This window comes from Raphanus sativus, chromosome 8, assembly GCF_000801105.2.
Source record: "Raphanus sativus cultivar WK10039 chromosome 8, ASM80110v3, whole genome shotgun sequence".
In the NCBI taxonomy this organism is placed as follows: domain Eukaryota; kingdom Viridiplantae; phylum Streptophyta; class Magnoliopsida; order Brassicales; family Brassicaceae; genus Raphanus; species Raphanus sativus.
Genome location: NC_079518.1, coordinates 18,683,773 through 18,710,401, shown reverse-complemented (window position 1 = coordinate 18,710,401; position 26,629 = coordinate 18,683,773). Strand labels below are relative to the sequence as shown.

Genomic DNA, 26,629 nt, shown 5'->3' with positions numbered 1-26,629 from the left:
ATCCTAGATGGCACATAGGTATGTGGTGGTTTATACATAAAGTCTTAGGATGGTCTATATCTGGATTATGACCCTTTATCATCTTTAGACGGGATATCTATGCTCACTTTATATGGCCTGATGTATCTTATTTTTCATACATGTATTCTTGTGGTGTACTCAAGCTTATAGACTTTTGAAGTCTCAACTTATAGGTTATGCCTTATACGGCCAGCTATAATGCCTTATGGCCTTCGGCCAGGGCTTATCAATGTTTGGGTTTTTTATAGTAATGGTCATGGACCACACGAAGTGTTATTCTCCCCCTCATGAACATGCTATAAAATACGTTTGTTTGTCCTCACTAAACGTAATGCTTGACGGCCAGCATGGTTTTTAGACCATGATACACGAATTTGTGGTCTGGTCATGATCACGGATTTTGTCCTCACTACCCTCATGATCAGATTATACTTTCGTGTTACTTGGAACAATGAAGCCTACTGAGTTTCCTTGTGTACATGTTTCACAACGTGAGATCTTATGGGATAACTCTTTGTGCCTTAATAATCAAGTTCGGACCAGGATGGCTAATCCGGTCATGCCATAAAGTGTAAATTCGTTGGTGAACCTTACTGGTTACCTAGGCTTTTGCTTATCACACTGATCCTTAGCATAGTATTAGATCAGTAGGGAGAATGTAGTCTCGACCTCTTTTATATGTATGCCTTTGGCGATTTTCATAAGCTAAAGGAACATTTCCTTTTTCTTTGCTTTGCCCATTGGTTTATTATTGAAACCATTTTGATGTGGCTTGTAATGCCATTTCGACCTTTACTCCCTCCTCGGCCATGATTGGATCTACAACCACGGTTACTTGTGGTATCCTTGTCCACGGCCAGTGGGGATTTTGGGTCTCTCTCAATGGGTCTTAGGTGATAAATTTCGTGCCTCTTAAGGCCATGCCTTAGGCGTGGTGGTCTAGACATACTCTTCTCGAGTTTTCATTCTCATTTGTCAATCAAAAATATTTTTTCAAGCAAATCAATCAATGAAGATAAAAGAAAACTTTTATTAATGCTATGAATTTTGAATGACAAAACACCAAATCATAAGTATGAAGTCAGAATGTTTAAAGGCTTTAGACAATGGTCTAGCCGGCCACTCCATCTGTCACTTTGGACGTGGCTCCCATGGATTCTTCATCATCACTATCTGCCTCATAGCCGCTCATATCATCTTTCATCTGATTCATCTGTTCATTTTGAGATAAGTATAAGAACAGATCGTTGTATGTGGTGAAACCTTTATCTCGATAGGTTAGTTGTAGGAATAGATCTTTTGGATCTGCTGTGGAGAAAACTTTTTCAAGTAATTTCTCCTCTGTCAACTTTTCACCATAAAACATCAGTGTATGAGCTACTTTAGATAGAGCATAATTGTATTTTTCCACGGACCCAAAGTCCCGGAAACTGAGGCTCATCCACTCATGCCTTGCCTTTGGTAATATCACCTTAGTGTATCTGGACTTTAACTCTTTCCAAAGGCATCGAGGGCTTTGTATATCTTGGTACTGATTTCTCAGTTCCACATTGAGATGATGGCGCATTACTGTTAATGCCTTATATTTCTCATTCTCGGTTCCATGATCATCCTTGATGATACATTCACTAAGACCTTCTATCGTTAGTATAACCGAGATATTTATTGTCCATCTTAGATAGTTCTCTCCAGAGAATCTAGGGTATCATAGTCCATGGGTTGGAATCTCAACATCTGAACTCATATCAAAATGATTTAAGTGTTAGTACATACAATTTCTGATGCCATTGGCTATCCAAGAAATAAAAGGCACTCGGCCAGTATGTAAACAATAAGCCATACGGCTTGTGTGTATAATCAATGCCTTTCGGCCACTCATGATCACACGGTCATCTTTGCGTGATCAATGCCTTACGGCTATTATTCAATCAGGATCACACGGCCAGCAAACAAATAAGAGGACCACACGGCCAGTTTGCATTCTTTTAGAAATTTATTTTCTCATAACTCATCAATCTCTTAATCAACTTGTTTGATTTATAAATCCCTTGAAAATAGTGGGATGGACGAGTGCATGGTTTAGCCATACCATATGGTATGCTACATCGACCCATGCGGTTTAATGGTCTAGTAGTACCATTCTGTACACATCCTCGACCAAATAAAACGGATCGTGATTTAGCTGCACTGTGGTGCGCATCATCCATCACCGGTGATTGTGGATCACTGTGGATCATCGAGGATCACCGTGGATCACCTTGGATCACTGATCATCGTAGATCATCGCGGATCATCGAAGATCATCATGGATCATAGATCAACGCGGATCATCGTGGATGATCACCGTGAATCACGGGTGAAAAATCTAGTTGCACCTGAGGGTGAACATCATCGACCATTGATTTTATTTTATGGTCTAATCGTACTTAAGAGTACGTATCATCGACCTTTACTTCATATGGTCTAGTCATACCTATTGGTATGCATCATTGACCTAAAAGAAAATCATGGTCTAGCCACACTATGGTGTGCATCATCGACCAAAAGATGTGGAAAACATTAACCTTATGTTTTGTTTGGACATATAGCGTGTCATCCTTAAAGGGGTATCACTTGTTGTCCATACAAAACGAAAGTCATGTAATCACATGCTTTATATTTTAGGGTTTAGGGTTTCTTAAAATCGGATTTAAACTTTAAGGATTAGGGTTTAAAATTCAAATCTGATTTTAGGATTAGGTTAAACATTGACCTTAAGTTTTGTTTGGACATATAGCGTGTCATCCTTAAAGGGGTATCACTTGTTGTCCATACAAAACTAAAGTCATGTAAAACTATTAAGGGTTTAGGGTTTTGATTTTAAAATAAAACAAGAACTAAAATCAACCAAATCAAATCGCAAAACCTTTTAAAATCGGATTTAAGATGAAGAGAAGTTTGAAATCCGAATTGCTTGAACCACAAGTAAAGATTAGGATTCTTGAGATCTTACCTTAATCTTTGCCGATTCTTCTCCTGGTTCCTTTCTTAGAAACCTTAATCAATCAAGCAAAGAAAAGATTCAAAGTATGATTAGTTTAAGATCTAAGAAACAACTGAATGTAAAAGATCTTAGAGATAGAAGTGGTTGGCGGCGGCTAGGGTTTATGATGATCTCCGAGTTTGGTTGATCTTGGAGCAGGATCGTGCTGATAACGTGTTCTAATCCTAGTGTTCTTGTCTTAGAAATAGATCGAACTAAAGAGAGAGAGAGAGAGAGAGAGAGAGAGAGTCGTATGACTTAGAGAGGAATGAATTGTTATTATTCAATGAGTAATGAGTTCCTTATATAGGATTACATAACTTGGAGACAAAGTCTAATAACTTGGAGTAGGGAACAAGTAACTTGGAGTAGGGAACAAGTAAATCTAGAACATTCCATAATAGACATCACACAATATTCATAACATAATTTATTATTTTTAGTTTGAATCATATAATTTTTAGTCATAAATTTTATAATTTATTGATATTTTCATTTATGCGTTCCGGTTCAATTTCACGTAACATAGTTTATAAACTCACTTTTATAAATATTTTGTCCAGAAACGATCCCCAAAATTACTAGTTTATTATATTTTTATTGAAAATGCTAGTTTCTAATGGGCTGTACATTACATAACCATACAATTTCGAGACTTGTGTATTAACTTGGGCTTTTGAGCTTTTGAGGTGAGGCAAATACTTGGGCATTGGAAAAAGAGTCTCAAACATCAATTTTTTTCTGAAGATTGTAGGAATAACAAGAGCAAGTTCATCAGGCTGGTTGGGCCTTAATTGTTTTCTTTAGAAGTAGGCCTAGATTTCGTAGGCGTGCAAGGCCTCACAAAATGTTTATGGTTAAGCGAGGGAAGTATCAATTCATACTTACAAATCGATTGATTTTGTTGTCTCAATAAAAATACAATAAGAGAACTCAAACTGTAATACAATAACAAAGCAGCAGATACTCTAGCAAAATATTTAAACTCCAAACTTTTCTGTCTGTATCGTCCTCATTGTCTTGTTTACAACCTCTATGAGAATAACATTTCTTCTCCATATTAATATAAGATATGAAGTAACGCTTTAGGAAATTAAAATGGATTAGGAAAAAAAGAGATGATCATCTGCCCTTTCCGCACATAGATAATCTTCTTTGCGACCTTCCTTTTCTGTAACTTTGTGTTATGTTATGTGTCGATTTGTTGCCGAGAAAGCAATAAACTAAAGATCACTGAGAATTCACGACAGTTTGCTATAGAAATCTGACTTTCTTTAATTTTAATTTATTATATGCATTTATTAGTAATGTGGCATGTTTCGGTTGGTGCGATTTCTTTAAATTGCCATAAAAGCGCTACAAAGTGCATGATTATGTTGATCGGATGGACCATATATGTACCCATTTACAAGTCTGTGCCCCTTTTGTGATAAAGTTTTAATTATTAAGCTGAAGAATTTGGTGTAAGCATATTTTATACACTCTTCTTCAAAACAATCAAAAGAGAAAAAAAGAACAAACTTCCGCCTTTCAAGTTTCTACCGACGTAAGTAAACTATTAAGTGTGTGTTATGCCAAAACACACGCCACTTATGAAATCTATGATGATTGTATATTCAATCAAAACAATTTCACACCTCCGACTTTGGTATGACGAAACCACTAGCCTGATATAATAAACCCACTAGGCTATATTCACTACGTTTCCTATTTTAATATAATGATATGTTCGTTCAAAAAATGATGATAGTACGTAGTGAGATAAAAAAAACTCAAAATCATATATAATATATATCAATCTGCCCCTTACCTTTGCAGGACCTATGCGAGAAGATTTAATAATAAATTTAGATGTATGTTATCACTTATCAAGTATGATGTTGTGTAAAATTGAATTGTCTTGTTCCAACTCTTTAAAATTAACAAGGTCATGCTGATCGTAAATAGGCTCAACCAGAGATGTTCTTGAGACTAATAATTATATAAAAACCAGTCTGATCTAAACTTAATAAAGCCGGCTCGGATTCGTGTTCTGTCTTTTGATACATATAGAACCAGATATCCCTCTAGTGTAATAGAATACTATGCTTCATTTGATGTTACATACGATGAAAACTATTTTTCAACATAATATTATATCTTGTTCAGTTTAAAAATAATAAAAATATTATAGCTTGCTCAAAGACTAAATATTAGTATGAAACGTAAATGATATTTCTAGCTCTCTTTTCGTACTTACCCCATGCGATGATTTATGATTTTTGTGGTAAAGCAGTCACAACTCACAAGCAAACCCTTATTAGGGACCACATGGGCTGATGACATTAAAATTGTCATACTTTAATGTTTTTCCTTTATATGTTTTGCTGCCACTTGCCAATCCATAGTATTTGATTCTTCCACCATTAGTCTAACCATTTTCTCGCACATATATGATCTTTAACTTGTGAAATCCAGCTCGTAATGTTGTACTGAACATACATTCATAAGTATTAAATTAACTGTAGTAAAAGTTTAGACTTATTTCGATCGTATGTTTTTTATAACTACATAATGTTTTGGATTTAAATTAGGCGAAAACGGCTGTTTCAAACTTTCAACTCACGACTGTGCAAGCCGAGCATATACTACTTCATTAATAGGTACTCTCGCTTAGAGCATGATTATCCCAAGATATTTAGGGATTGCTTAGCCATTTTTTATTAATAAAAAAGAGGAAAGAGAAGATGAAGAAGAAGCATAAGTGCTTAATTAAGCACTAAAAGTGATGTTGCTTACACTGTACAAGAGAAAAAAAAAGCATCACATTGTATTTTTTTCTAAGCACCTCAACCTAAGCAATTTAGGGATAATGATGCTCTTAGGCGCTCGATTAATAAATGTAATTGATTGTTTCATGTGTTATTGCCTTTATTGTAATAGATGAGCCAAGATAATACTTGTATATATGACGAATACAAGTACGCAGTTACATTTTAGACTTTTAGTACCAATAAATCGAACAATTACAGTTTCTAGACAGTTCACTTTTTTTTTTTTTGGGCAAAATTTCTAGACAGTTCTTTGTTTCTTGTTTTCCTCTCGTATTAAGCAGTCAACTGTTTTTCTACCATTAATAACGATGGAGAGACTGTTATATTTAAATAGTCTATTTTATTTGATGTAATTTTATTTGATGTAATTTCAAACTCATAATTGTCAATGAAAATATATGAGTTTTGGAAGTCATAAGTTTCATTTGCGTTGAAAAGGGTTTACTCGCATACTTTTTTTAATAAAAGATTACATGATTTAATACAACACTTGAAGAATGTATGGACATACAAATCCAAAACCTGTTAATCATATATTATATAAGTCTGCGACTATGCCAGGCGTGCATTCACAAGACAAGAAACCAAGAAAATAGATCAGGTATCTTTTCATTTTCGCGAAAGACTAAAACATTACTTATATTAACGGTTAGTCGTTTATTATAAGTTAAACTAGATCTTAACCCGTCCAATTTTTATGATATATATAAAATTTTGAAAACCAAAAAGTTAATGGGTACAATTTTTACTACTTTAGTTTATTGTGGTAAATAATATTAGAAACTGATTCGCGCATCCACATTGATATTGAGCTGGTTTTTGTTTTTATGATATATATAAACATTTCAAGACTTTAAATTGGTTGAACGAAATTGTATTGCTTATTGTTTATTATTTAAACTTTTTATTTCGTAATTGTACCACCAAAAGCAACAACCTTGAAGTGTTCAACGAATCTCTATTCTATTTTCGTGGAGATTAAGTGTTGGACTTTGGTTTAAATGAGAAGATTCCCACGCAAAATCTTCCAAAATTTTAGGAATAAATATGTATATATTTTTTTGATAAATAATTATGATGAATTTACAGTATTTACAAACTTAAAAAACTAACATTTAACGATTTCAGTTTTACTACTTTTGTTTATTGTTTAAACTATGTATTTCAGCTCTGTATTGTGTTATAAAGGCGTTTGTAACCCGTAAACACAGTAGTAAGAATTTTACAAATATTTATACTTTTGTAATTTAATAATTCTTTTACTTAACAATGGTGTTTCACTCTTAAATACACATAATAACTCATGAGGTGAATCACTTATATAGTTATACTGTATTTTTTAAATTATATATCAAGAAATTTTGTGAAAAGTGTTTAAAATATATGAAAACAGAAAATATCATACAAAATATATATTTATATAAATAAATTACATTTTGTTCTTTATTTATTCAAAAATCCCTTCAAAAGAAACTATAAATAATTTTATAATTTTCTTTAACAAATTTATAACAATCATATAAAACCCAAAAATAATGTTAATTGTACTTTGGGCCATAATAATCTATGATTCAAATTAAGCTCATTATTATTTTTCTTAATATACTACTATCTATTTATCCAAACAATATTATATTTTTTTTACTATTATCTATGTTTCCAAACAAAAGCTTAAAGTATTTCTACTTTAATAAGATAGATGCGTTCTCGAAGACTAATTAAATATTTACGAAACGCTAAGTATGATATGGTAATGGTACACGGTACACCCAAAAGAATCCAAATTGTTTATCATTCTCTAGAGTCTAGACCACTTGTGATCCAATAAATAAATGCTAATGATATATTGATACTATCTAATCTATTAAAATTGAAGTACAAATTGAAATTAACCCTTATTTTTTCTCAAATATTACAAATCTATGCCACTAAACTAAACCATATTTAACACTTAAATCAAACCAATTGAATTTAAATAGCTAACCAAACATTATGCGTACACCCTCATTAACAACTTAAACAAACCATCGCAATTCAATTGTTTGGTCAACTGAATTATTTAACTTAAAATTATCATCAATTTAGTCAACTAAGATTCATCACAATTATATCTTATCGTACTCGGTGAAAATTTTCCTTTGCAAAATCATATATGATGTATTCATACGATTATATACTAATTTAAAATAAACTAACATGGAACTCTCGACCATTTAAATACCTTTTATATGAGAATACCTTTAATATGTGTATACCACCACTAAATCAAATGTCATATCAGATAGTAGAGATTACAAATGTAATCTATTCAAACGTGATATTTCTATATAAATAAAAATAGATTTTTTCTGTTTATAAAAAGTGTAAATCACATTTGATATCCATATAAAAATATTCCTGTTTAAATAACATCCTAATCGTATGCTACTTTATAGTAACAAATCAAAATCTCTTATCTTAACAAATCAAATTTGGTTATATAATCAAAATTAAAGGAATGGAAAATTTCTTATTCTAAATTAGTATATTCTCAGTATATAACGTGTAAATCAAGTTTCATATCTATTATATTAACTAACCAAACATAATTAATTAGAGAAAAATATGAATAGTTATTAAATTTATATATAACACATATATTCTCTTTAAAATTTTGTAAATCAAGTTTGATATCTATTTTTTTTTTAAGATTTCGTTAAAAACTTACACCCTCCATCCACCAAACAATAGAAATATACCTTACTCCTAGCTTGAAAGCATATAAACAAAAATAGTATTGTGTATACAAATGTCATATTATGAAAATATATGTCTTAGGTTAATGTCTAAAAATATGTATTATCATATAAAAAATACTGATCAATATATAAAAATAAAAAGAATACCCGCACGGACGTGCGGGTCAAAACTCTAGTATTTCATTATTTACCATAGCTGTTGCCATTGTACATTGTTAGGGACATGTCGTTCTCCCTTTCAAAACCAAGTCTTCTCAGTTTATGATGATAGCCAGTTAGCCACTATTCCCATAACACGCACACGTATAGAATACATGGGAGATGCCAATGATAATCTAACATGTGTCATAGTGTTTAATATAAAACAAAATTAAGATAGGATAAGTGTCACATAATTATTCATGGAATATGAGTCAAAAACTATTTATACAAGGAAAAAACTCCATGGCATTTGTATGATTTTGTCATGATTGACAAGTAAGAATACTCTTCCATTTCTTAAATTTTTGGAATAGACCTTTCACCAAAAATGATTTTAGAAAATGAGTTGTTTTTGATTACTTTAGAGTATCCTCTATTTATAGAAGAACACATACTAATCTCTTAAAAGAAAATACAGTTCACAAATAAAAAAAATTTCTAGTTATCCAGATGAAGTATAAATTATGCCTCTCATATTTGCATGGTTACATAGATTAAGTGTCGTAAAATTATTTCAAATTCGAATAATTTAGCTTCTCAAAACTGACCTACATTAGACAATTCTTGTGTGGTTATCTATAAATTTTTATTTAGGAACAAATTTCTGTTTTCAAAATACATACTGAATTTTTTTCTGTATATGTAACTACATTTACATACAAAATTTACAATTGTTCTAATATTTGGTAAAATATACAACATGGGGATTATTTTCTAAACAGCTAAGTTATGTTGTTTTGTTATAAAATGTACTAGATTTTGATCCGCGCTTTCAAAGCGTGGATTTATTTCCTTTATTTTTTTTAAATTGACAAATATTTAGTAAATGTCATATTTTCATATATTTGTTTTTTTATAAAAGACTTAAACTTTTTTATCAGGGTCCCGAACCAATCAGACTCGGGGTAAATATCCGAATGAGTTCTAAATTGCTATATCCAAAGAACCGGTCCCGAATCCGACCCGAACCGAGAACTGAATGAGTACCCGAAGATATCCAAAATGTGAATATATATCTAAAAATAGATTTTATTAATTATATTTATAATTATTTTAATATTTTAAATTAATATTATAAGTTAACTATAGTAGTTATTTTCGGTACTGTTGAGCATTTTTGGATAAAATATGATAATTTGGATAAAAGTTTATCCAAAAAACTGTATAGAATGAATATTTTGGTTACTTTTGGTTACTTTTGAGTAATTTGGATACAAAAATTTGAACCTAATCGGATACTTTGGTTACTTTGAGTACAAATAACCGAATCTGTTTTAGATACTTTGGTTATTTGGTTATTTTTCAGGTTCTTATGCATGAGAACCGAACCCACCCGGATCCAGAAATACCCGACTCGAACCCGACCTGAAATTTTATAATACCCGAATATGGTTTAATTTCAAAACTCTAAAAACCCGATACCCGAAAAAACCGATCCGTACTCGAACGTCCAGATCTAATGAGTATTTATGTTAAAAAAATTGAACTTTATTTTTAATGAATTAAGTTGGTATAACTCTGATAAAATTAATTTCACTATGTGGCTAATTTTTTAAATAAAAAGTTATATACTTTTAGTAAAGATTTATACTTTTCAATGAAAAAATCAAATTTTTTTTTATGAATGCTTAAATTATATTAAAAAAAGAAAAAACATAATAATTATGTGATTATTTTTTGTTCACAACACAAAATATTAAGAATGATTGAAAATAAATTATTTGAATTTGAAGAAAAAAATAAAAATTGGATTTGATTTTTTAGTCGGCCCAAATAGCCCAAGAGAGATCTGATGTGGGAAGTGGGCTGGATCCAAAAAATGGCCCAATATAGATGTGTTATTAATTACTTGATTGCCCTTAATGAAATATGCAATATTAGTAAATGAAAAGGTATTTTTAGTAAAAAAACCAATAAGATCCTGCTTTAATAGTATAGATTTACATAGTTTTCGGTGGATCTACATATTTTAGAAGTGGTTTTGTGTGGTTTTTAGCTATAAATTATCCGTAAATAGGTCACTGTATTCATATTTAGTATTCAATTTAAATTTAGGTAGAACTGAATGTATAAGTTTGAATATTTAGCTATAGATTGAAGGAGTTGGTGATAACCATTTGTCAAGATACAATATGGTCAAAATAAAAGTAAAGAACTTTACCCCAAAACGAAACCACAGAAGTAACGTGAATAAAAAGGGTTTAAAATAAATAAAAATTGTATGTTAACCCTTTCTTGGGTCCCACCAATAAACTTCAATCTCCTCATCTCTCTATAGACCTCTCTCTCTCTCTCTCTCTCTCTCTCTCTCTCTCTCTCTCTCTCTTCTTCTTCCTCCCACAGTTCCCTCATCTTCTCTCTTCCTTTGCTCAGGACACATCGTCTCTCTCTCTCTCTCTCTCTTCTCTGTTTCTTCCGAAGAGGGAGAGTAGAAAACAAAACGTTTGTTTGCTCGACGTATAGCTTCTCTTGTTTGGTAAACCCATCTTACTTGTCTTTTTCACCGATCTCTCTGTTTGGTTTCTCTAACTTTATGTTCTTGGACATGGCAGGTTTCTTATGGTAATGTGGGTTTGATCACTTGTCTTAACGTTCTTCTTGTCTCTATGGATTCTTCTGTTGATGGTATGTAATGTTTATAACTTTTTGGTTTCATTGGGTTGCTTAAGATTTATCGATATCTGTGTCTCTCTTTGTTGTTCCCTATGTAAAATGTTCAAATTATGAAGCTTTGGATGCTTATTTGGTTTGTTCAAATTTGTTTTTTTCTATTTTAACAATGAAAGTTGGAGACTTTTTATTTGTTTTCTCCCTTGAATATTACTGTAGCATTCACTAAGATCTAATATGTTTTCTCTTTGGTGATTGTGATGGTGTGTCTTCAACTTTTCTTTTGTTGTGGTCGGTTCTAACTCCATATTCTGTGTTTTGGTTTGTTTCCACTATCATTGGTTGATGAATTATTTTTATTTTTTTAGTTTAATAGTAGGTCAAAGGCTTTCGTTCTGATATAGAATAAGATTCCATTATATGTCATCTTTTTGATTCTCTTGTTCTATGATGAATGTGGGTTCTTAGACCTAGAAAGAATCATCCTTTTTGGTTCTCTTATTCTTTGATGGCAGCTCATCCTTCTTTGTTTTTGAGATCTTGGTCCATTTTTTAGGATTGTATTCTAAAGGACATGATCTTTGCTTTGGCATCTTGTTTGCATAAAGTATCAGCATTTGTGTAAGATCAAAGTCAGAAACAAGCTTTCAAGGCAGATTCCTGCTTTGCATGATTTTTGTGTTTCTTGTTATGGCATTGTTCTAAGTCAAAACTTGTGATGTTCACACCCTTTTCTTCTTCTTCTTATTCTTCTTCTTCCATATACAGGAGCTGCAGGTGACTCATCTAAAAGCGTTGGAATGAGTGTTGAAGAGAAGATACATCTTGTTTATGAACTATCAACGCAACCACTTCTAGCTACTGAAGTGCTGCAAGCATGGAGCCGCAAAGACATTCTACAGATCCTTTGCGCGGAAATGGGCAAAGAAAGAAAGTACACTGGCTTGACCAAAGTCAAGCTCATAGAGACTCTTCTAAAAACTATATCCAAGAAAAACTCTGGAGAGCATGATGGTAACAAGAGAGGAGGTTCTTCTGATTCTTTGCCTCTTCAGAGAAACTCAAAGAGACCAAGGAAGGTTGATAACCCTACTCGTTATGTGGTTCCAACGATCAACAATCCCTCAGTGAGCTGCAACAATGCTATCCACTACTGCAACAATCTGGCTTGCAGGGCCATGTTGAGACAAGAAGACTCCTTTTGCAGAAGGTGTTCCTGCTGCATTTGTCTCAAGTATGATGATAACAAAGATCCTAGTCTCTGGTTAACATGCAGCTCTGACCCTCCCTTTGAAGGTGATTCTTGCGGATTCTCTTGTCATCTCGAATGTGCTTTCAAGAGTGAAAAGTCTGGTCTTGCAAAAGATAAAGAAGGTGAAGAGTGCTGCTGCTTCTACTGCGTCTCTTGTGGTAAACCAAACAGCTTGCTTGAGTGTTGGAAGAAGCAACTGACGATTGCTAAAGAAACAAGAAGGGTAGACGTTCTTTGCTACCGTCTTTTACTAGTCCAGAGACTTGTGAAGGGATATACTAAGTTCCCAGACGTTTGCGAGGTTGTGGATGAAGCTGTGAAGAGTCTTGAAGCTGATGTGGGTGGTCCTCTCTCTGGTCTCCCTATGAAAATGGGTAGAGGTATTGTCAACAGACTACAATCTGGACCTGATGTGCAGAAGCTTTGCTCCTCTGCTCTTGAATCTCTTCAGCCACTTGAAACTCCACCTCCTGAGGTATCTGCAGATACAGCAACCACAGCACCAGCCAAGATCAGATTCGAGGACGTTAACGCCACTTCACTCACTGTGATTCTAGCTTCCAACGAAGTCACCTCGCCTGCAAACATCGTTCATTACAGCATATGGCATCGTAAGGTCAGTGACAAAGAGTACCAGGAGAAGTCTACTTGCACATTGTTTACTCCAAACGCAAGGTTCGTCGTCTCTGGACTAGCTCCAGCGTCTGAGTACTGCTTCAAAGTTGTGTCCTATAGCGGAACGAGAGAAGTGGGAGTCGATGAGATCAATGTTTTGACTCGTGGCAGCCCTGAAGAAGTGGTCGAGAGAAGCGAGAGCCCTCTCACAAACTGCAGCACCTTGTCTTCTAACCCTTCCTCTGTTGAAGCCGAGTCCAACAACGCTTACATTGCTCCTCAGAATCTCTTACAGAACAACAACAAACAAGAAGACTCTAGCGTTGTGGAGGAGACTGAGAAGAACGTTGAAGGGAGTGTGTTGTTGGATGAGGAAGAAGCTCCAGTCCCGGTTACTACGACCAATCTTGTCAGTAACCGGAACAGTTCAGATGCTAGTTTGCCCATCACTCCCTTCAGGTCAGACCAAACCAAAAACCGTCAAGCGAGAAACGGTAAACCGGTTAAAGAAAACGGTGATCATCACTCGGCAAACGGGGGATCAGAGAGTGGTTTTAAGCACTGCGTGAGTGTCATAAGACAGCTCGAGTCTTTAGGACACATCGAGAAAGAGTTCAGACAGAAGTTTCTGACTTGGTACGGTTTAAGAGCGACGCCACAAGAGGTTAGAGTTGTGAAGATATTCATTGATACGTTTAATGATGATCCTATGGATTTAGCTGAGCAGCTCGTTCATACTTTCAACGACCACGTTTTGGCTAAGCGTTGTTCTGCGGTTGGAGGTGGTGCGTCTGCGGTTGTCAAGTCTGGATTCTGTATGAAGTTGTGGCATTAGAGAGATAGAGATGTGCGTCTGCGTTCTTTTTTTTTTGTTTTTTTCTTCCCCTCAAAATCATTTTCAAGACTATTTATTATTATTATTGGGAAGTTTGCATTATTGGAACATTTCCATGAAAGGAAAGTACCGTTGGTATCGAATAGCTTTTATTTTGGTTTTGATTATTTATTTTAGTGGATTATAAATCCAATTATAATTGCGTTGACTCATATCAATTATGTTATTTAATGACCTATTTTTAATTATATTGTGTAAGGAGAGATCCTTTCATTGTATATGATGATGATAACCTGCGAGAGAGAAAATGAAAATTTACGTAATCTCAAGATTATATTTAAACATTTTAGTGGGTTTTCTTTTTGAGCTTCCTAAGATTATGTAGTTGTTAACTTCCAGGAAATGAACCAAAAAAATTTGTAACCGTTAATTCTTATTTGCTACACTCGCTTCCTCACACTGTTCAATGAATATATTTCATACTAAAATCATTTCTGTATATATTGACCAAGAACCATCAAATTAGATAAAATGAGCAAGTTGTAACAGAAAATTATAATAACAAGCATACATTCTTTTTAGAAATAACTGTTTCCATTTAAAAAAAAAATATTGATTCAGTATCTCCTGTTTGGTTACCTGAAGCGTTGGTTGTTTGTACATAGGTTTTAGTTATTTTGTAAGAAAACTAATTCATGAATACAATAATTAAAAAGGTTTACAGAGCCAAAAATGAATACTTCTATAAAATTATGATATTTATCTATATTAAATTTTTAAAACTAAAGAATAATCTTTAAAAATTGATTTGTAGATGATTGAAATGATTTGGAAAAAATGTCCAAAAAGAGAAAAACTCTGAAACATAACATTTAAATAGTAGTTCTAACACAATAATTGGTGTACTGAACAATTATCACATATTATTAAAAACATTTTATGGCGTGCTTAGTATATATATAATGGTATAGAATAATATATTTTATTTTTAGGTGATTATTGTTTCTTACATGAGATCCCATGTATATGCAAATTTCCTTTAAAGAATGATGATGTTGTCATATTGATGTTCCTGGGGGCACACTTTTGCTCCACTTCATCTCCTCCTCTGCTTAATTCCTTCACTAAATCTCATAGCTATGTCACCTTCAGTCCTTCACAATAGTGCTACTGCAAAGAAGAGGAGTTAAGACCAATAAGTTACATATTCAGAAAACACCAAATCAGTCATCGTATTTCTTTGAAGACTTTAGCAAGTGAGAATTCACCTAAATGATTTGAAGATACTTATTTATTGAAATTCTTCATTTCCAAAGAAATGAAACCAGAAAAATCCACTAAAAACCAACTTATAAGTATAATTTTTTCTTGGGAAGAATCTTTAGAACATCATAATTTCTGTAAAAGTGATTTTGTAGCCCCTTCAAACATCTATTGCACAAATGTATCTTAAAGAATTTATCATTCCATTCATTAATTTGTAGAAGAAACCTTTAGAGATAATTTGCCTAATTGTTATAAAAAGGAATAATTTTAAAAGGTCTAAAATTTCAGGCTATACTCTAAAATCATGTGAAAATAGGATAAAAAGAAGGAAATCGAGAAGAAACTAAATAAAACACAACACAAGTTACTTCAATTTTCTCTCCGCCTCTTTTCTTTGGCTTTTCTCATTTAAATAAAGAAACTAGAACCATAAGTTCCAACTGTTACAAAAGCAAATTACGTAAAGAGAAACATGGGCATCGTGGCTTACTCTCTCCTTGAAAGGAGACATGAACACGAGACCATAACTAATATATGCAACAATAACAAAATAAAGATAATAATGGTTCAAGCCGTTACATTGGAACGTTGGATTAGATTTCTTGGTACGGTTTGATTGCTGGTTCGGTACTTGACTAATTACCAACTCATCAATCACTTTCAACTGCAAAGCCAAAAACCTCTATCCACCTTCCGCTGAAGCATTTTAGCACGCAAAGTTACTTTGACCGCCCCAAAACCTTTGCCCCTCACCTCCAGTCTAAGCACAGAGGTCTCGCTTTCGTGGCAGTGATACACTTTGGCTCACCTACTGTACCACAATATTTGCATGTGGACACGGGGAGCACGTTAACTCGGATCAATTGTTTTCCTTGCTCCAACTGCGTCTGAGAATTTATGTAACCGAGGTATCTCCCTCAAGATTCATCTACGTACCATCTTGCCGGATACTGTGAATCAACACCACCTGGCGCGAATTCAAAGTTTACCTATAGTCGTCAGACTATAAAATGCATATATGTACAATCATATGATACTCTTATCTGCATATGATTGTGCGTATTTGCATTTTCTACTCTGATAATTATATGTAAACCTTGGATTCGCGACATTTGATTCACAATATCCAGTAAGATAGTATGTTGACGAATCTTCAGGGAAATACCTTGGATACATGTGTTGCCAGACGCAGTTGGAGCAAGGGAAGCAATTAGTCCACGTCAACGTGTCCCCGTGTCCACGTGAAGATATTAGCTCACAGTAGGTGAACCAAAATATACCACTGCTACAAACGCCAGACCTTTGTAGTTATCTGGAGACTGGAGGTGAGGGGCAAAGATTTTGTGGTCAAAGTAGTTTTGCGTGCTAAGGTGCTTCAGCGGAAGATGGATTGCGCTTTTGGCTTTGTAGTTGATGGTGATAAAGCCTATGTACCGGTGACCAGAGTCTTTCGGACACTTAGACTTGTACCCAGAGAGATAAATAGGAGAACGAATTGGATTTTCATTTTGATTGAGATATATATGAAATGATTTAGGATGAGGTTTTAGAAAAATCTGGTTACACTTTTATACCAGAACAGAGTGATCAGAAGCATGTGTCACCAAGTAATGGAATAGGTGGGTTGTAAGTAAGAGGCAATTAATGCGTTGGATTATCTGATTTGTCACACAATTCTCTCCGCCTTGATGGGTTATTGAAGAAATTTATATTGGTATATATTTAGAAGGGAAAATTCCTTAAAAATACACAGACTAAATTTTCTTTGCTGAAAAAATACACGAATTTTTTAGGCTTTCCGAAAAATACACAAACTAATTTTGGTTGTCTATAAAATACACAAACTTTTGAATTTTGGAGGTTTCACACATTGATTTTAACGATGTAAACAGTGACTAACATAATAGTTAGACGCCGTTAGATGACGTTAACTCTAATTAAAAAGTTCATGTATTTTATAGACAACCAAAATTAGTTCGTGTATTTTTTGGGAAGCCTAAAAAGTTAGTGTATTTTTTCAGCAAAGGAAATTTAGTATGTGTATTTTTAAGGAATTTTCAAATGGAGTTTGGATATTTCATATCCTATTCAGATGCTAAATATCTGGACCCAATACAGATCCAAAATTTTATATTTGTAAACTTTCGGTTTAGTTTTGGACCGAATATTTTCGGATCAGTTTCGATCCAAGTTTTTGAATCTGGCTAAAATATCTAGACCTAATCTTGACATTTTAGGCGGATTCAAAAACTTGGATTGGAACTGACCCGAAAATATTCGGTCCAAAACCAAACCGAAAGTTTACAAATATTTGTTGAGTCCAAAACTTTTTTACTTGAAAAAATTGAAACCAAAAAGAACTGATCCGAATAGACCTGAGCCTAATAAAATCGACACGAATAGATTCAATCCGACAAGATCTTTCTGCTAACAATTTTGTTATTATTTTTGCAATATTTTTTAGTTTTGTTTTTGTAACAGAAACATTTTTAATTAATATGAAACTTTCAATGTAAAATTTAGAGTTGTTTGTGAATTTTTAGATATATATGATAGATTTCGACTAAATTGGATTCAACAAATATTTGTAAACTTTTGGTTTGGTTTTGGACAGAATATTTTTGGGTCAGTTCCGATTCAAGTTTTTGAATCCGGCTAAAATGTCTAGCCGGATTCAAAAACTTGAATCAGAACTGACCTGGAAATATTCGGTCTAAAATCAAACCGAAAGTTTACAAATATAAAATTTCGGACCTGTATCATGTGATAGAGAATGTGTTTTTTTCAGTGTCTTTGGGTCGGGTTTGGGCCGGTTTTTTTCGGATCTGGATTTTTCAGATCGAAAATATTTGGTCCAAAACCAAACCAAAAATTTACAAATATAAAATTTTGGATATGTATTGGGTCTAGATATTTAGCCTTTGAATAGTATATGAAATATCCAAACTCCATTTGAAAATTCCTTAAAAATACATATACTAAATTTCCTTTGCTGAAAAAATACACGAACTTTTTAGGCTTCCCGAAAAATACACGAACTAATTTTGGTTGTCCATAAAATACATGAACTTTTTAATCAGAGCTAACGGCGTCTAACGGCGTCTTACTATTCTGTTAGTCACTGTTTACACCATTAAAATCGAGGTGTGAAACCTTCAAAATTCAAAAGTTCGTGTATTTTATGGACAATCAAAATTAGTTTGTGTGTTTTTTGGGAAGCCAAAAAAGTTCGTGTATTTTTTCAGCAAAGAAATTCAGTCTGTGTATTTTTAAGGAATTTCCCCTATTTAGAAATATATACTTGATGCATTTTAAAGGAAAAAAGAAACTGCATTACAATGCAACAACCATGTGATTTTCAGACAACCACTATTTCAGTAGAATAAAGTTTGCCTTACAATTAAATTATAGGACTTTCGTCAAAGATCACAATTTCTTTCTAGTCACGACTAGCACGTCGGTTTTATTACACTAAGCGAAATGGGTCATTCGTTTCTCGGTGGACAGTATATTTACTCATATCTGGTTTGAGGAGTTTGGTTTATAACAAATCTAAACGGCTTGTGGGGATTTCTTTAGTTTCAAGGGTATCAAAAGATTCAACAACAGCCAAAAAAAGCTGAAATCTCACAAGTTGAGTTAAGATGCTCATAGAATACAAAAGTCCATCCAACCGGCACAGGCTAGTCTTGTTCAGCGTCTCCGAGTTCTTCATCTTCTGGCACACCTCGGACATACAAAACGTTGTTGCATCTGTTTGAACAACAAAGCCAAGTAAATTAAAACCAAAGAGATCCAAAAAAGTTAACAGCCAAGTCCAATTCTTAAGTCTAATCAACTAATGACACTTCCAACTATGTTGAAAACATAAAACAGATTTACTAATATAGGAAACAATAATAAAGAAGTGGTAACATTGAGAATGAAGTGAGACAGATGAGGATATAGATTTACCTGATCAAGATCTCTCCAAGGTTCCCTGTCAACTGTCCATCAATGTATTCTTCAGTGTTCCCAAGCTGCAAGAAAAAAACAGTATAGCCGAACTCAAATGACTAAACTGAAAAGAATGATAGACCTATCTGTATAACATTACAACATCAATCTTTGTTCCAAAACTTCATCCTACTTTAGAATTCTCGAACAGAACATAAAAACGGTAAAGGAAAGTACCTGCAAGTTCATGTAGGAGTCAACAGAGGCGAGGAAACCTGTAAAAGTAGAGATAAAGACTCATGTAAGAAAACATTAAAAGACACAAAGCTTTTGGTTATCAATCATATCATCACTCATAATGGTAAGGGAAAAAAAGATAATACCTTTGTATTCCATTCCCCATTTGAGCTTAACAATAACCGTCTTTCCGGTCAAATTGTTCAAGAACGGCTTCGGGTTTACTGGTATGGTCTGCAAAAAAACAAATTACAAATTCATAAAAATCATATGATAAAACCCTAAATCTTACTAAAACAACACCAAACAATCATGGGTTCGCAAAACCAGAGCTCAGAAACACTAAAGTTATCAGCTTTTTTTTGCAAGCCCTAATGCTACTTTGAACTAGTAAAGTTACAACCTTTAAGCTCAGCCAAGTAAGGAAAATAGAAATCGAAGCTTAAATTAGCGAAACATACAGCCATGAGTGATGGAACGGAGAGTGGGAGAGGAGGAAACAAAACGCTTCTCTTCTGTGTGTTCTTCTTAGCTTCGATCTCTGCTTAGGGTTTTTGGTTCGGTGAGTTTTCCAGATTCGTTGATATTTACACCAAGTGTGTGTGCCTCGTGATATTTCTCTAAAGGCCCATTATTAGAGTACTAAGGCCCATTAATAACCCAACATCTTAATCATTGTTACTAGATATGTTTATGTGTCCACTAGGCCTTAGTGTCCACAGCCTATAACTATTTGGATTAGTTTAGGCTTGTTCAAAGCATGTATGGGGACTAGACGTGTTGATTTATTTTATTTGAATATATGGATACAAAATATTTATTAACTGCATTGACTTTGATCTTTTACACTATAGCAAAATTTATGTCGGCTTGTTTATAATACATAAAAGAATTAGCCGGCTTTCTCTTTGACCATCCGATTAATAGTTTAGATTATATATTGCAATAGAATTCTAATATGATTTATTAATCCAAATCCAAATCCAAATCCAAATGATTAACACGAGTTGTTCACGTATGTGTATATATGACAAAGAATTGGGTGAACCACCCATTTAATTCTGTTATTAACATGTATCCACCTAGTGCAAAGTATTTCATTTTATGTCAAATAAAAAATGTTTCTGTCAAAAATTAAGTAGATGTGTTCATTGATAATGATAAAGAAAAACGCATCCTTTAAAAAAACCGCTTATTAATTTGGCATGCGAATAAAAGGTTATCAATATCCTGCTTTTTGTTTGTTTGAACAAAAAGAAAAACTTTTAAGTGAACTGTGTAGATCATTATACCTTTTACGTTTAAAGTTAATTAGTAACATCGCACCATTTGAAATTGTTATAGAAAAGGAAAACAAATCAAACTTTGTGGTCAAGCAATGTGGATATGAGTAACCTAATTATGACTTGTGCCTTGCAGCGTAAGTTGAAAAAGTGGAGTTTGTGGCTCTAATTGCTCTCCTTTAGTTATGTCTTTAACAATTGATTTCCTCTCATTACTCTTCCACTTCGAGTTTGTATACTCTTTTTCTTTTTCCAAACTAGATTTGAAAACATCATGGTTGTTTGCAACTTTGTGATAAATTATACTCCCTCTGTTTCTGAATAAGTGTCATTTTAGAGTTGTGCACACGAATTAAGAAATCATTAAATTTTGCATATTTTCCATACAAAAACATCATTACCCATACATCTTAACCAATAGAAAAACAAAATGCAGAATAAAAACAATAAATTTTGCATTGAAATGCTAAAACGACACTTATTTTGTAACGAAAAAAAAATCTCTACAACGATATTTAATATGAAACAGAGGGAGTATGTAATTAACGAAGTTTTAGTGTTGGACGTTGAAAGGTTGCTATTATTATCTCGCTAGCTTCAGTTACCCGCAACGATTAATACATCAATACTTGTTTTACTTCGTTATGCAATCAATCACCATGTCTTAGTCTTCCTCTTGATTAATCTCGACTATCTTTTTACAAAAAAGTATGCTTCATACAATTTCTTGTGTAGACTTTCTTCTTTATATTTTTTGCTCAGAAACTTTCGTCTTTATTCTTTATATTTCTATTGAAAATATATGTCTAGTGAGAATTGATCATCATTTTATTTTATGTTTTGTTAATTATCCGATATAGAAAAGAATTGTTGACAATTGTTGATTAATGCATATTGATAAATTTCTTTCTAATACATGAGTTACACATGCCTTTCTCATAAATTAATGGAACAACGGTATGTTATATTATAAGTCTTACATTCGAGTGTTTGTATATTTTTAATAAACAGTTGTTTTCAGTACGCATAACGTATATGACTACACTTTATGTAAACCTATATCTATAGATAAGTTTGTCAAAAAAAAAAGAACTCAGAAAAAAAAAGATAAGTTATATATATATATATATATATATATTATAATATATATATATATATATATATATATATATATATGTGTGTGTGTGTAAATATGTGCTAATTATCAAGTACTTGCAACAAAAGTGGTTGTCAAATGTCAAAAAAATATACCAAGTAGCTTTTGCCTAAGTTTTTCTATCTGATTGGTCGAGTGTACATATTCGCGAATGAACTCTAAGATGAATTCTTGACGTAGGAATAAACAAATATGAAAAAATGAGGTGAATGCTTATTGGTGTATATTTATCTTTCTATTAATTATGTGAATAATTATTAATTGTGCGAATAATGAAACAAACTACCTTTATATGGCTTGAGTTTGTGCTTTCTAAAAAAAAAAAACTACCTTTATATGGCACATATAATTACATGGTAGTAATCTTAATATTCTTACCAAAAAACTACCTTTATATAAAAATCTCAAACTTGGATGCAACTGAAAATAGGAAATTCGAAAATATTTAATTCTCCAAAATATATTATTTTATAACAATAAACATAGTGATTCAAGCCACGTTATATAGTATATGCGTATATTTGCATGACTTTATATAAAATCACAATGATATTTCCAATTCGAAAACTAGTTGCACTTATATTACGCATTGGAAAAGTACAAATTATTGTCGCTAGAGTTTCATATCACTGCTTCATAGAAATTCAAATTAGATTGGGAAAAACATCAATAAATGTTTTTGACTATATATATCACTATCATTCTAGAAATACCTATGAATCACGCAATTTTCATAGACGAAATTAAACACAATCGGATAGAGAGACTTGGTCACTATTCTTATATGCTATGAATATTCTTTGGTTCATGTAAGTATGATATATTAACCCACAGATAAGAAAATGCACGTGGTGCTTTAGATTTATTAACATACGTAATACCTTCGGGTCGATTCTAATTTCTAAGTAAGATTGCTATTAACAAAACAGTTTGTCAAAATATACTAGGTCGTTGTTCTGTTCGGAGACTCGTAAAACATGTATAGAATATAAGAAAATTAAAAAGTATTAAATTATAATACAAATTTACCTATGAGATAATTTGAATATACATATATATAGCGAAATAATCTATACTATTAAAGCAGAATCCCTATTAGGATTCTGCCATTAGTTTTCTAATTTTTTACAATGAAATGCCACTAACTTTTTAAATTTTTAAAATAAAAAAATTTGACCATAATAAATACAATCAAATCGTTGTTTTTTGGTTTTTTGGAAAAAGAAATATATCAAAATATTCCCTCCTCTTTCGTAGGAAAATAATTTTTCATCAATTAATATGGAAACAAATAATAAGATAGGACCAAACAAACTATTATGGATCCTTTGTTACAAAGGCCTTAATGATGTTTAAATAATCATCTAATCATTAAGAAATATGTTTAAATAATCATCATCGCTTCAACCTGTTGGAAATAAAAAAATTTATAAAACGATTAAGTCAATCTAACAATCTCCCTAAATTAGAAAAGTGTTAGGGGGAGGGGGTGTTATAAAACGATTAAGTCGATATACTAACTTCTATAAGAAAAAGTGAAAGTGTACCTTTTCTCTCAAGATATGTACTTTTCTATAGTGTCTTTCGGTCAAAATATTAGATAGGTTTTTCTTTTAAACATAACAATTTTATACTATTAAAGCAGATGCATGTTTATTAATATTCTCCTGAAATTTTTTAAGTAATTACAAAATTGTATGTATTTTTTTTACCAGCATTATTTGCAACCAATCAAAAGTCATTATTTTGCAATTACATTAAAGAGTATTTAATATAAATCACTTCTTAGTCTTTTTGAAAATTTTATTTCCTAAATGTTTGCACCATATCTTTTCAAAAAATCTTTCACTTTATTAATTATTTGAAAGAATTTATTAAATGAAACCTCAAAATAAAATCAATTTGAAATAATAAAATGATTAAATCAACAAAATCATAATACGGATCTGAATTATTTCAACTACTTAAAAATAGTTTCATTTAAAATAAAAACTAAATCACATAAACTAAATTTAATAAAATTATAGAAAATATTTTGAAACGCACAAATGAATTTTTCAATACAAGAGTATGAAAATATAAAATATTTTAGTTAAATAAAAAAATCAGTGTAAAATAAGTATAACTTCGGGTTAAATAAATAAAATCATATTACGGGATATAATTATTAGAGTTTTCTAAAATTTAGTCATATTTAATGTAAAAAAATAAATCATATAATTAATTTAAAATAAATTTCATAAAAAGTTAAATATATAATTTATCAAAAATTATAATTTTTATTACATAAAATATTTTTCCAACAAAAATATTATATTTTTCAAACAAAAATATACCCGCCCTTTTTAAGAGCGGGTCAAAATCTAGTTCTAATGTTAAAGCTAAATCTTGTAGTGTTGGATCGGAAAGGAATGCGCGGTATCATACTGCGGTTAGTAGGCCTGCTCAAATGCTCATCAAAGACATTCAGCTCACCCTCCGGGCAAAACTCTATGGCTTGGATCGGATCCTGCGGTCATCCAGTAGAATGAGCCTCTCTTCATCGCAAGAATCATATATTCACGCTTGGTTCAGGTGTTTTCATCCTCCGTAGTAGTTGGAATTTTTAAAATCGGCCGCTCCCTCCCAGTCAAGTTACTTCTTGCTTCACATTTGTCTCTTTCTTATGTTTCGCTGCCTGTTGTTTCCTTTATTCAGGTTCTAAAACTTGTAATATTTTGCCTTCTTCGAAGGTTTTGGAAATGAATAAATGGTACTTTTAAGAAAAATAAAACAAAAAATCTTGTAGTGTTTGCTGACAATAATCGGTGAGTAACAAGTTAACTGATGAATTTGGAGATTTAATGTAGTCCAGAATAGAAACTAGCTATAAACATTTACAAGTTATATGTTTCTAAAAATATGTAAATTTAGTATGCGTTCGCGATGATGTACCTACTTCTTTTTGTAACACTTGGGATGATATATACATATGGTGATTTTTTACATAGAAAAATAATAGATGTACGGAAACGGATTTCCGAATATAAAAAGATGCTTTGGATCAATGGTGGTGTTGGTACTTGCAATTCTGATTCTTGAGTGGGATTCGAATGTAAACAGGCTAGGAACGTTAAAAACAATTAAAACAGTAGTAGTAGTATGTTTATTTGATATAAAGTTGTAAGGCATATTTAGCCAACAGACTAGGAAAAAGGAGACAAAGGTACTTATAAAAAAAAAATCAAATGATACAACGAGGGTATAGCAATTAGTCGAGATAAACAATTACTCCTAATTGTGTATCAAAATAGCAATTTGAAATTTCACAAATAATTAAGCTCTTAAAATTTTGTATAACCACAGAAAAATGGACGAGTCAAAAAACGACAAACATTATGTATATAAAAACACCTAAAGAATTATATAACCCGTAAAATAACCTTGTCACTTAAAAAAGTCATTGTAAGTTTATTTGACCACCCAGCCTTCTAGGAGGCCATGTATATAAATATGTGGTGACAAAAACTTGATGCCTTCAAAATCTTCATTCGACCTCTCTCTATTTCCTAAAAAGACATGGAAGCTTCACAAAATCTCAATCTCCAAAACACTAAACTCACAAAACCATTACATCATCTCCTAGAAGTAGAACAAGAAGAAGAAGAAGAAGATAAAGAAGAAACCCTCTCTCTCCGAGACCTTCCCCTGCTCAACGACAGCAACAAACCTAGTTCCACCGCCACCACATCCACCATTGAATATCACGGTGAACCGTCGCCGGAACCTTTTGAGTTCTTGACCTCAACTTCCTACGACGTTTCTCCGGCAGAAAACATAATCTACCGTGGCAGAATCATCCCTTTAAATTACCAAAGTGCCCTCTTCTCGCCTCCTGAACACATTAGCCCACGAGTTCGGACAAGATCCGAGTCCTTGTCTGCTATACAAGGCAATAAGTTAAACCCTCCCCTAGCACGTGACAATGTCGGACCCATGAGGACAAGCCGTTCTTTAGATGATCGTAAGCTCACGCGTCGTTTAACCACTCCACCGGAAAAGGTTTCTTCGACAAAAGGTATGGCGAAGCCTGAAGTGTTGTCGTCTGGAAGTGGAAAGAGTGTAAGACCAAGATGGTATGTGATCATGTTTGGTATAGTTAAGTTCCCACCGGAGATCGAGCTGAGGAACATAAAGAGTCGCAAGACTCGCCGGAATGTTCCACCGGTTATGTTTCCGTCTCATCCTGACCAGAGATCTCGGACGTCACCGTCTCCTTCTTGGAGGTTTCTCAACGCCTTAAGTTGCAAGGAGCCCACAAGCGTTGCTGCCACGGCACCGCTTTGGATTCCCCATGCGTAAAATACTGTTTTATCCCTAGGAATTAGTGTTGATGGTTGCTTGCTTTGCTGTTGATTGAGAAGGAGAGAATTGTCACTTCATAAAAGAAATATCGATATTGTAATTCTCATATTGTAAATGTTTTTTTTGGGGTGTGAAAGGATGTCGATATTGTTATTTATTTTGGTGAAACAGTATCGATAATAGTTTGGACTCATACCTTTTATTGTATGCTATTTATATTTGTTTTCTTTGTATTTCAACTCATTTACTTGAGTATTTGAAAATATATATTGAGAATCATTTATTATTACTTTTAGAAGT

General features: G+C 32.7%; 3 protein-coding genes and 1 pseudogene across 3 annotated transcripts; 3 read left to right on the top strand and 1 right to left on the bottom strand.

The window, feature by feature from the left end:
• LOC130499028 (uncharacterized) overlaps positions 1-26,629 on the top strand; it is a 127,445-nt pseudogene that overhangs the window by 45,506 nt on the left and 55,310 nt on the right.
• LOC108830768 (VIN3-like protein 2) lies at positions 11,108-14,306 on the top strand. Its single transcript, XM_056992751.1, has 3 exons — positions 11,108-11,271; positions 11,348-11,420; positions 12,174-14,306. Exons 2-3 carry the CDS (start codon positions 11,402-11,404, stop codon positions 14,105-14,107), a joined length of 1,953 nt encoding a protein of 650 aa, XP_056848731.1. The 5' UTR covers positions 11,108-11,271; positions 11,348-11,401; the 3' UTR covers positions 14,108-14,306.
• LOC108837975 (probable small nuclear ribonucleoprotein F) lies at positions 18,909-20,137 on the bottom strand. Its single transcript, XM_056992755.1, has 5 exons — positions 20,008-20,137; positions 19,693-19,780; positions 19,547-19,584; positions 19,328-19,392; positions 18,909-19,126 (listed from the first exon to the last, which is right to left on the bottom strand). Exons 1-5 carry the CDS (start codon positions 20,011-20,013, stop codon positions 19,057-19,059), a joined length of 267 nt encoding a protein of 88 aa, XP_056848735.1. The 5' UTR covers positions 20,014-20,137; the 3' UTR covers positions 18,909-19,056.
• On the top strand, positions 25,426-26,555 carry LOC130498916 (uncharacterized). The gene has a single exon (XM_056992752.1). It carries the CDS (start codon positions 25,544-25,546, stop codon positions 26,324-26,326), a length of 783 nt encoding a protein of 260 aa, XP_056848732.1. The 5' UTR covers positions 25,426-25,543; the 3' UTR covers positions 26,327-26,555.